Source organism: Leptopilina heterotoma, unplaced genomic scaffold (assembly GCF_015476425.1).
Source record: "Leptopilina heterotoma isolate Lh14 unplaced genomic scaffold, ASM1547642v1 Lhet_223, whole genome shotgun sequence".
Taxonomy (NCBI): Eukaryota; Metazoa; Arthropoda; class Insecta; order Hymenoptera; family Figitidae; genus Leptopilina; species Leptopilina heterotoma.
The window spans coordinates 166,530-178,950 of record NW_025110941.1 but is presented as its reverse complement, the minus strand read 5'-3'; the positions used below and the strand labels follow the sequence as shown (position 1 = coordinate 178,950).

General features: G+C 31.5%; 1 protein-coding gene across 2 annotated transcripts in view; it reads left to right on the top strand.

The window, feature by feature from the left end:
• Positions 1-12,421, top strand: part of LOC122502223 (spermine synthase) — a 61,112-nt gene that overhangs the window by 12,143 nt on the left and 36,548 nt on the right. For both annotated transcript variants that reach the window (XM_043612165.1, XM_043612164.1), the window contains exons 4-5: positions 4,425-4,547; positions 6,462-6,616. In XM_043612165.1, coding sequence (XP_043468100.1) covers positions 4,425-4,547; positions 6,462-6,616 — 278 coding nt within the window. The remainder of the gene's footprint in view (positions 1-4,424; positions 4,548-6,461; positions 6,617-12,421) is intronic.

Sequence of the window (12,421 nt, the reverse complement as noted above, 5' to 3'; positions counted from 1 at the left end):
TACAAAGTAATATTACATATTGAACTGAGATACTTTGTGTTCTTAAAACAAAAACTTGGTGGGTTTGTATTTCTATTTTCTCTTGTTTAATTTGGAAAAATATTTCTCAGTTCAAGAAGTAAAATTATGTGTAACATTACGTTAATATCACGTTTAATATTAAGTTAATACATATTACACATAGCAGACATTTTGTTATCAGTAAGATCACTATAATATTACAGATAATATTACAAATATCCAAAGTGATATTTCAGTGATATCAAGGCAAAATTACGTGCTGCTTAGGTATAAATTTTAAAAAGACGTTGAAAAAAGTGCTTCTAAATTTTTACTGTACTAAAGAGAAAAAGAGATGAAATTTTGAATGTAATTAACAGATTTTAAATTTCGTCAAATGACCTTTTTCAATTTGAAAATTAATTCTTCTTGACGCTCTGCTAGATTTTCTTGCAACTGGATGATAAATCGCACTCTGTTGCTGCCATGTATGCGCATAACAGTTAAGATCTCTTGTTTTACAAACTAGAATGTTTATTTGTTTTATTGTGCTTCGATAATCCGTTGATAAAACAATGCTTTCGTCATGAAACGATTGCACGTTTACGGAAATGATTTTTTTTATATTTTGCAAACAATTTCATGTACGATAATTTTGTTTAGCATAAGGCTTATTTTTATATTTTTCGCTTTATTAGAAACATATTTTTTATACCATCTTTCTGTTTTGTTCCTTTATTTCCCGATTCTTTTTGTTCTTGTTGTACATACAATTTCTTTTGTAAAATTGGTACATATCTTGAAACATTAATTTTATTAAAATCATTTGAAGATTTAGATATAAATTTTTGCAAACTTGGAATCGTCAAAGGCTTGCCTCATAATTGCACGAACAAATTTTTCATACCAAGAATTTTAAAATCATTGTGGTAGACATTTTTTAATTTAATTTCACAAACTTTGGATAGAGTAATTATCAGTAATTTTGAAGAACAGGACAGTGTACCTCCTTGTAATATCGATATTAAAATGATGAGAAATTTGTCTCAAAGATTAGTGTTATTCAAAATTTGATTTTTGATTAAAAAATAAGTCTTTCTGAACTGAATAATTTCTCTGTCCATAAAACGAAAACGTATTCGTATCTCCTTCTGTAAATTTAATTCATTGTCACTAATTTCAAATTACATTAATAGTCTTCCACCAAATTGTAATTGTTACTATTAACCCTTAAAGTACAAGCTTAAAAAACTTACTTTTGATAGACGGGAAGTTGCACTGTACAATTTGTACTGAGATGTTTGGAAAGCTTATGTCTTATGCTCAAATTGATTAAATTCAATTAATGTTTTGCTATTTTCTAAAAAGATCGTTATTTTTTCAAAATAAGTATATAATAAGTATATAATAAAATATAATAATTTATGAATAGGGTAAACCGTACAGTAGTCGGCCACTTAATAATTTTGAGTGGTGCTTACAAAAATTTTTGAATAAAATTTAGATTTTGTTTAAGAATATGTTTTTTGTTTATTTGATGTACACAAAAAGATATAATGTTTTTGGCAAGTGCTCAGATTATGCTCAACATTACTTAAGTGGTGTTCAAATTAATTTTAAGGATACTCTCATCATATGGGTTAAAAGAGGGCAGATAATAGATAATATATAGATATCAATAATATATCTATATATTATTGATTGTGTCCTTTTTTTATTTCACACAACGTATTCTGGTGTGAGCAACTTAAATATGGTATCTGTCATTATTTCGGTAATACGTTGTAATTGATTAATTTGGTAAGCTCTTAATTTTGATTGATTTAAAAACTGTAAATTGTGCCAATGTAGGAAATATTTCTTAGGTTCTAAAAAAATTGCGTCAAAACCTTACTTACTGTTTAGAAAATAGCCGGAAACTACTTTGACTTTCCTGTTTGCATAGTAATGTAGAGGAAGTTGGATGCACAGTAGCCTTCTAAGGAAAGTAATTTTTTATGACATGCCTTCACATTGAACGGAATTTGGCTTCACTACTCCCCGTGGCAATCCAGTCAAGTTACACCTCCTGTTTCTAATCTTCTTACGTAGTGTACTGTGATTTGGAATAGAGGTGTAGTCATTATTGAAGTAATAATTAAACCTTCGAAAAAATATGTAAAATAAAAATAACAAAATAAAAGAAATTTAGATTGACAATATAATCGCAGAGAATAATAAATGAATAATGTAAAATAATGTTTGGGGGTTTGTTTAAGAAAGTTAATAGGAATGATATAATATGATACAATGTTTGAACAATTCTTGTAATCTTCAATTATTTATTGTTCACACAAAAGACTTGATTTCAAATTATATAAAAAGATACGTGATGAACAAAAAACAGTTTGATTGTTTTTAAACATTTTAGGCGCAATTGTACTCGCGCAGGCCCTTAAAAACGCTAGACACCATCTTACAATCTGGGAATTTTTCGTCTTACCCAGTGAGAAATGAAATGTCTCATCGACGTCTAAGCGATCTAAAAACACCTATTTAGATGTCGAATGGATGTCGAATAGACCTTTCATTTCTCACTGGGTATGGGTGTCTAAATACAATAACGCACTGCAGTTGGTCACAATCTTAATCGGGATGTTAATCAACCAATTTCTTAAACGAGTGACTGCCCGAACTACATATAACGCTAAGGTCGAGTTTGCTTGAATGGTAATTTCGTTCCGGATCGCTAATTCGTCGACTGATTGAGTAAACAAGATGCAATTTTCCATCACTGAATGGAAACATCAACATTGCTTCCAGACTTAAGGCACCCGCATCAGTGTGGAGTTTTGTTTCACGATCGTGGCAAAATGGTTATAAAATCGAATCCGAAGTTAATTGGCTTATCGACTCGCGAAAAGAATAAAAAATAATACCTTCTTTCCTAATTGGTTCTTGGATGATATTCGGAGTGTGAAGGTTTGTCAGAGAAATAACTTCTGCACGTTCGATCACTGTTCCTTTGGCGATTGATTTTGGTTCGGCGTTGAAATTCATAACTGGAACTTGAAAAAAAGGAGACTGTCACTGACTTTGTGTTAATCTACATAGGATAAATTGGTGAATGATCATCCTACTAAAACATCTAATGAATAAAAATTGTCATGAACTATTGAGTCTCACCTATGGCACTACAACTCCAACAATTGTGTAATTACACTTAACAAATCAAGGCCAAAGGTTGGTAAAATCTTCAGGTCCAAAGCTCTCTAATGCAACATCTTCTCGAATAACGTTGAATCCGTGTTTTATAACTGTTAAGGCATTTATCGTACACTCTGCTGCGCTAGGATTGAACACGGCTGAAAGATTGATTTCATCTACTGTTATCTCTTTAATATATTTATCAATAGAATTGTCTGGTTTTGCAATATTTACCTGATTGGCGTTAAGTTTTACCGGATTTCCAATTGCGTTGTGTGGTGTTAGGGTAAACGGTTTCTTGTCGGTCGAAAACGATAAATTTAAGTCACTAACTCACCATGTCCAGATCGCCAAAGCGCCAATAGGTTTCAACCACTACCAAAAAAGGAAATGGAAAATCATTTCACTTTTGTGAAAATTTCCACCCAAAGAAGACAGGTGCCCATTGAAATGGAGAAGCAGTTTGTCTCTGTCATCCTGCCCTGACAATCTCAGGCTTCGACCCCTTCTGATTGACAGATACGAATTCGGAAGCTTCCAAAACTAAGTCTCACCCAACCTTAGTACCTCAGTACATAGCATAATGCGTTGTCATCTCATCAAACACCTCTTTAGTCGCCTTTTACGACGCGCAATAGAATACCTGTTTGAGTTGAATAAAATTAATTAAAATGATTCAAAAAAGATTCTTCAGCTCACGCGGCCGGGTTCATCGGCTGTGAGGGTTCAGTTTTAAAGTTTAAATGTTTGTCCTGAGGCGCATTTACGTTTTTATGTACAATGAAATAATTAAATAACCAGATTAATAACCCATTTGAGCTTAATGTGTACTCTAGACAAATTATCGAAAAACTTTCCGCAAAGGGTGAGTCTCCAATAGACTTTATAAATATGAGTTGCCAGCAGACTGGCAGCAGACTTTACCTTACAATGTTAAGGTCACAACCATACCTTTGCGAAATTTATTTACGGACACTAAATGCACGTGTTTAATATTTAAAATTATTTTCCAGTACAAAATTTTAAAAAACTTGTGGGCCATTTATAATAAGTGTGTACTTTAAGGGATAATAATGTACACTTGTGGCATGCATTTGTTAGCTTTTTGTTCTGTTTATTAATACTGTTGTTATTATTATAAAAATTATTATTACGTTCTGTCTGAATATATCAATGTTTCAAGAAGAGGTGGAAAAATAAATATTTGTGTACAACTGTCTTTTTGGATAATTTTTCAGATGAGAGATTGCTGGAATATGATATTGATCATTTGGTATTCGAAGCAAGATCGCCATACCAGAAAGTACAAATTGTTCACTCCAAGTCTCTAGGAAATCTTCTAGTTTTGGACGAATTACAAAGTAGGTTTAAATCTTCCATACATTTTTTCTTATTCATATTTCCTAATTAATTACAATAGAACTTGTCTTATTTCAAGGTCACATAATTTCGATATTATTGATCTATGTTAAAAGCCACCCTATTGCAAAAATACACGTGTTATTGTATTAATTATACATATTTTAACATATGTCATAATATTAAATGGCTTTGGTCCGTTTAAATTGTACAGCACTGAACACTGGCGCGCATACTAGAAATTGAACTAGTGAATCGGTCACGGATCACCTGTTGAACGACTCATGAAGGTACAGTCTCATGTCAGCGTAAAAACGGAAAACGTTTAACCAAAAGGAACTTCCGATTCAATGGAAATCATTCTAATAGGGAATTCTTATTGGCTGAACATTTTCCGTTTCATGCTTTCATGGGAGTGCACCTTGAGTTGAACGACTCTCGAGAACTCATTGTATTTCATTATCTGGCCGTTTTGCTAGATGAACGGTATAGTTCTGACACTCGGCAAGGCCACAAGTCATTTAAGAAGAAGAAGAAGATGAACGGTATAGTACAAAAGGTCCAAGACAGAAAGTCCAATTTGAAAGGTCCAATACAAAATATCCAAAATTTTGAAAGGTCCAATAGTCAGAATATCCAGAAGTACAAAAAGTCCAAAATTTAAAAATATCCAAAGTAAAAAAATTTATTCCAAAACCAATGTATAAAAAAAGGTTATATAAAATATGTGATTTTAAAAATGTAAATGGTATCCAAGTAATTTAATGTATTCCATCTGTCGCGTCGGTTGTCCTCAACAAATGTTTCGTAGCGAGTCACGATACTCAACATTTTTTCTTCAATGCGTTGAAAATGATTTGAAGGCAAATTTCGTATTTTTTGCCCTAATGTAAGTTGACTTTGCATACATTCCACGTCACCTTGCTCTTGCTGCAATTCTGTTAGGAAAGCGTACAAACTGGCATGCAACAATTTCAAACCAAAGAAACGACAATAAAACAATTCATTCGATTATTTTCAAATTTATTATTTTCTATTAATAATTTTCTCTGGACTTTTTAAGTTATTGGAACTTACACATTGGACATTTTGCCCATTTTAGACTTTTTAAGTGTTGGATTTTTCGTCCTTTTGGACCTTCTAAGTCTTGGATTATTTTTTGCCCTCTGGATCTTCTAAGTTTTCGGACTTTTCGCATTGGTTTTTTTACTTTGGATGTATGTTGTTTTTAGGGATGAAAATAACTCTTGATCTTGAATGAAAGGTGACAAGATATTATTTAAAAATTATTAATTTTTTATGATATTTGGTATCTGGGGGTTTCGAGGTCGCTGATTACGAATCTCTGGTCAAATTTTTTTAATTCGAAATTGTAGATCTGATTATATTTGATTTATAAATTATATAGGTTGGTAACAGATTATTCCTTGTATTCTCAGCTAACTCAGGTATATCTGGAGGAGTTAAATCAGAGCTTTCTTTTGCAGACTGAATCAATATTTTTAAATTTTGACCGCCATATTGGATACCACATTATGAATTCTAAAATTCTGGTACCAGATTCCCAATCAGCGACCTTGAAATCTCCAAGATACCAAATTTCATAAAAATTGATAATTTTTAAAAGAAACCTTGTCATCTATTATTCAAGAGTTGTTTTCACCCCGAAAAATTGCATTCGACTTGATCTTACAAAACGGTCAGACACAGGTATTTTGTATGACCTTTTAATTTATATTTCCATTTTAGATCGAATAAGTATAATATAACATTATAATAAATTTCAATAAATCAGAGTCAGTTTTATGAACTCATGAAATATACTGGAAATTTAAATTAGAAACCAGTTATGTAAATAATCAAATTACTAACGATATTTTACTTTGATTTGAATATTAATGTTTAATTTTCTATAGATATGTCCGAGGCAGATTTAATTTATACCGAAACGCTTATGCAACGAGGAAAAGAAAATTATGCGGGGAAAGAAATAGTTATTTTAGGAGGCGGAGATGGAGGGTTACTCTGGGAGTTACTAAAAGAAAAACCAAAGCACGTGACAATGTTGGAGGTTAGTCAAAAATATTTCAGTTGTAAATATTATGTAATTAATATTCTTAAGAGCTCATAAATATACCAGAAAATTATTGGTGGTAATTCTTATCGTTTATAATTTCTCAATTGAGGAGCTGAATCGTACAACTGACTCTTCGCATGGACGCACGCATTAATACCGGCCGAGTAGTAATGAGCGCCTCTGGAGTACTATTGAGTCGGTTCTACGATTCAGCTCCTGAATTTCTAATTTTTATTTATTTGAACTTAAAATATTTTCAATTATAGGGTAAAAGGTACAGTAGTCGGACACCTCGAAGAAAAAAATTATTTTTAATTAGGCCGGTGTCAGACTATTGTCTGGTTTACCCTAGGTAATTATTGTTTGTTTTGAAATTTTAATGATGCATTGATTTTTAAGTGAATTGTAATCTATAAGAAATTAGAAGGGGCGTTCCATGGCATTTTGACAATAATTTAGCGAAAAAGTGATTTAAAAAAAGAAATAAAGTGGAGTAAATAGCATTGCCCAAAAGTGAGTGGGCAATGTTGACATTGCCCGGGCACTTTCACATTTCACGGAATTTTGTTAAAAATACCCGGGCAATGTCAATGCCCAGAGACTGTGGGCATTGTCGACAATGACCGTAACATATAGAAGAATTGAAAGGTACACAAAGGAACGCAAAATTTTCACTCTAAATGATTTAATGGGTCCACTTGTAGTTGTAGAAAACAACAATGCACACAAAAAAACCTGATAAATTGGACATTTTTCCAATTTCTTATAGTTACAGGATTTAGTAAAAAAGGAAAATTTTGTAAAAAGAATTATAATAGAATAGTTAGTCTAAATGTACAATGTAGAAATAAATACCATTTTTTGCAGTAAAATTAATAAGTTAACAAAATATTTTAACTATTTGTAATCAGCCATATTAACTGCTTTATTCAGATGTAGTAAGTAGTAACTATTGTTTACATAGTTCCAGGAGGCATCGGTAACTAAGACCATGACTGATTATTTACATGGAAACAACTATAAAAACTTTTATTTAATGTTCGGTATAGAAATAAGCAATTAAGAAACAAGAAGAACACATGTCTCAGTCAGAAATGAATGATCTAATCGACGTCTAAAACATCTATCTATATGGAGTCTAAATCGAGATCTACATAGACGTCGAAATTGTTGTCGATTCGTCGTTTCCAGAATGGATAGACTCAAGGCTAACGCGTGTGTTGGTTCTGACGCAAGGAATATAGTGTTGCCAACTAATTAAAATTTAGAGAGTAATTAACTAATTATAAATTTTGTAAATGTTCTGTAGCGGAAGCTGATCAAACAATGAATTTACAACTGAATAATATTTTTAAACAAATTTTTAATTAATCTTCACAAAACGTCGAATATTTAAAAGATGAACGAGTATATAGACTTTTAACAGTTGGCAACACTACAATCCTTCCGTCAGAACTAGGGCCTCCACCTTTTTCAGACGTTTCAGTCGGCACAGGAAGGAAGAGTAAGGAGACCGAACTCTGTGTAGAAAGCGCTTTAAAAATCTCAGAGAAATATGCCATACATTACGTTTTAATAAATATTTTTTTATTTTATTTAAAAAATGTCTTGTTGTGTGCCAGGATGTAAAGAAGGAAAAATATTCCAAATTAGGGATTATGTTAGGGATTATCCTCTACACCAAAGACAACATGCTTATAGAGCAGGTTTCTCAGTAGAAACAGCCCTCCATTCTACAGTAGGTAGAATAGAGGGACAAATTAGCAGTGGTGGCTATGCGGTTGGTACCTTTCTTGATATTGAAGGTGCCTTCCCTAACACCTCTAGCAAAGTTATCTGCAGGGCAGCCAGGAAGCGAGGTGTGCCCGAGCCGCTAATTAAGTGGATCGACAGCATGCTTCGCGAAAGGGCCCTTGAAGCGGAGTATGGTCTCTCCTTTATTGTGGTGCTTAGTGGCAGATGAGTTAATTAGAAACCTCAATAGCCAGGGATATTATACGCAAAGTTATGCGGATGATTTCCTTATAATTATAAGAGGGCACTCAATTGAGACCCTCTTAGAACTTACGGAACGTGCAATTAAGATTGTCAATGATTGGTGCAATCTAACTGGACTTTCTGTAAACCCAGAGAAAACGAATATAGTAGTTTTCACAAGAAAATATAAGGTACCGAGTTTGAAGAAACCGATATTTTATGGAAAAGAAATTTCTTTTTCTGAATCGGCTAAGTCCCTGGGAGTAATCCTGGATAAAAAGCTGATTTAGAAGGAATATTTCGAATTACAGGTTCTGTACTGCTTTTTGGGCGTGTAGAAGGGCGATAGGGTCATCGAGGGGAGTTAGGTCTAATATGGTCAACTGGCTCTATCAGATGATTTTAAAACCCAGGTTTCTTCACGCGGTGGTTGTTCGGTGGTCTAGGACTCAACTGATAACGGTTAAAGAGAAACTGGACCAACTGCAAGCAATGATTTTCAGGTGTATTACAGGGGCTATGAGGACCACGCCAACAGCTGCATTGGAATTCATACTAGCCGAAGTACCTCTTCATATTGCTGCGGTGAAAAAGGCTGCTCTTACTATGAGCAGGTTAACCGCGCAGGGAAGGTGGAAGTTTGGTGGTAAACACACCAAGCTTCCACGCTCAATTCTATCAATCCCAGAATTAAGTATGGTGCAAGATAGAATGATCAAGAGGGTGAAATTTAAACCCCTCTTTAAGATCATTACACCTCCCAGAACGGACTGGAAGAAAGGTGACAAAATCAAATAACTTTTGATTGGAAGCTGTTAAAGTAGGATTTAGAAATTTAATTTTAAAGATTAATTTTTAAAACTTTAACTTACGTGTCCTTCGGACAAAAGAAATTGTAAAGGTAGCGGATTCCCCCTCTACTTAGTTATTGATTCAACTAAGAGGTTGAGAACCCTACTCCTGTGAAAAAAGAGAAGATAGGAAAATTACTAGGATGTTTAAATTAAAATGCAATATTAAGATGAAAACAATTAATTGTATATTTTGCCCAAAAGTCCCTAATACAAATAATCTAATTTTCATGTGTGTAAAAGAGAGTACTTTGTATACGTGTGAATGAAATTGTAGTGTGTGTTATGTGGTGTAAGACTTTTATACTCACTACTCAGTAATTCAATCTCCTTGAAATAGTAATCCAATGACACGTTCTGACTTCGTAAATTTTATGTTGTTTTTCCGGAAAACTAAAGAAATACCCAATCTAGGTTCACTACCCAGTAAAAAAGGATTTTGTAATGTAGCATTTTGGACGATTGAGCAAGCCGTCTGCTCAATTGTCCAAACGGCATTTGGACAATTGGACTGGTTGCTCAATTATCCGATGCATTAGGTCCAATCATCCCAAATGTTTTTCGTGGCTAAAAAACTGCTGAATTAAGAAAAAAGTACTGAAATGTTACAGAAACTTTAGATAATTCTTAATTCCAGACAAATACAGAAAAATTAGGTATAAAAATACCTCGAGTGAGGAAAAAGAACAAGATTTCTAAAATATCACTTTTTAACTGACAGTGCAATGCTGTACTTGGAATTTAGTTAGCAAAGAAGTGAGGATTCTGATAAAGAGAAACACTACATTATACACTCTCAATACTCCTCATGTGGTAATATATAATTGTAGATTTTCAATAATAGTGTATTAACAATAATATTTTATTTTGCTGAACTATCTCTTTTTTAAAAATGAGAAACCGGAATCTACAATATATTACCACATGAGGAGTATTGAGAGTGGATAATGAAGTGTTTCTCTTTATCAGAATCCTCACTTCTTTGCCAACTAAATTCCAAGTACAGCATTGCACTGTCAGTTAAAAAGTGATATTTTAGAAATCTTGTTCTTTTTCCTCACTCGAGGTAGGGTAACTGCACCAATTGCCGAGGGTGCTCCAATTGTCGAGGATAATAATTTTCTTTTTTAGATAAATAGTATAATATATAATATTTAAGAACAAAAAAAATTTCTAAATAATCTTTGTATTTTCAACTGTATATTTATATATACAAATTTCGTAGCGATTCTACTAAAATAATTATTTAATTAATATTATAATTCACTGCTGTGAAATTTACACGAATCTCCATTTTCTTAATACTTCAGGTTGATTAAAACAGATTTTTAGAAATGCAAATTAAACGTATTTATAATGACTTTTTGTGTACAAAATTATTATTATAATTTTGTACACGAACTAAATTAATTTTGTATGCATGTTTTTTTGTTAAAAAAAATATTTAATATTTTTTAAAAGCAAATCATCAGTATTTGGTTCCTTTTTTTTGACAGTTCCATTTTTCGAGGTAATGACTCGAAAATTGGTGTAGTCACTTTTTTCGCTGATGCACCATTTATCGATGGTTAAGTGTTTATTTACTAAACGTCAAACATAAATGCCAAACATTTATAGGTACAGAGAAAAAGAAAAAAAATGCTCCAAAAATTTACAACCAACAGAAAATAATCAACCAAAAAAACGAGGAAGACCGAAAAAAAATTAATAAAAAAATGCATTATTTAAAACTAAAAAATTTTGTACTATAGTTTAATTATAATTAACCATTATATTTACAGTTCGTAATAAAAGTTTATTTTATTCGTTTACAAATTTAATGTGACTTAAATTAATTTATTTTTTCAATTAATGTCTGATTAACAAAATTGATTAAATTTAATTAACTTATATTTATAAAAGTTTAAAAAACAGTTAAATAATTTTCTGTCCTGTATCATCTACTATAAAAATGTTTTATATCGATATTATAAATTATTCAATTATAGTTAAATAAATATATTTGTTTTCTGGTAATGTTCTATAATATTTTTATCGAAAAAATAAATATCTACTCGATTTTCTAATATCTGTACAGGTTAATTGTTAGGTTATATTGGGTTATATGTTTAAAAATGTCATACCCTCGACAATATTGGAACAGACCCTCGAGAAATTAGCACAAGACCATGGACAAATGGTGCTTTTGCTCGATTGACTTTTAAATATATTTTTTGCTTAACAATTTAGTTTATATTAAAAAAATAAATATGAATATTAAACATTATTAGATCCTTCGTCCAAATATACAAAAATCAAATTTTAAAGTGCATTTACTTCCGAGAAAAAAAATGTCAAAGTCACATGTTGCCTAAAACCCTCGACAATTGGTACAGTTACCCTATTTTTATACCTAATTTTTCTGTATTTGTCTGGAATTAACAATTCTCTAAAGTTTCTGTAACATTTCAGTACTTTTTTTCTTAATTCAGCAGTTTTTTAGCCACGAAAAACATTTGGGATGATTGGATCTAATGCATCGGATAATTGAGCAACCAGTCCAATTGTCCAAATGCCGTTTGGACAATTGAGCAGACGGCTTGCTCAATCGTCCAAAATGCTATATTAAAAAATCCTTTTTTACTGGGTAGATTGATATTTCGCTTTGAACTTTAATATTCCTTTTATTGCACAAAATTAAGACCTAAACCCCGTAAATAAAGGCTGTCTTTAAAAATATATTTAAATTGATATTCTTTTAATAAAATTACTTTTTATTTTATTCTTTCTGATACTAGACTTTTTCAATATTCTCTTTTAATTCTTTTACTTTTTTATATCTCTTTCATGAATTCTTTATATATATTCTTTATTTACTTTATTTTTAATATTCTTTTTCAATTCTTTAATTATTTTTCACTTGTCACTTTTATTAATTATTTATATTCAATATAACTTTTAAATTCAACCTTTCTTTACTTTTTTAAATTAT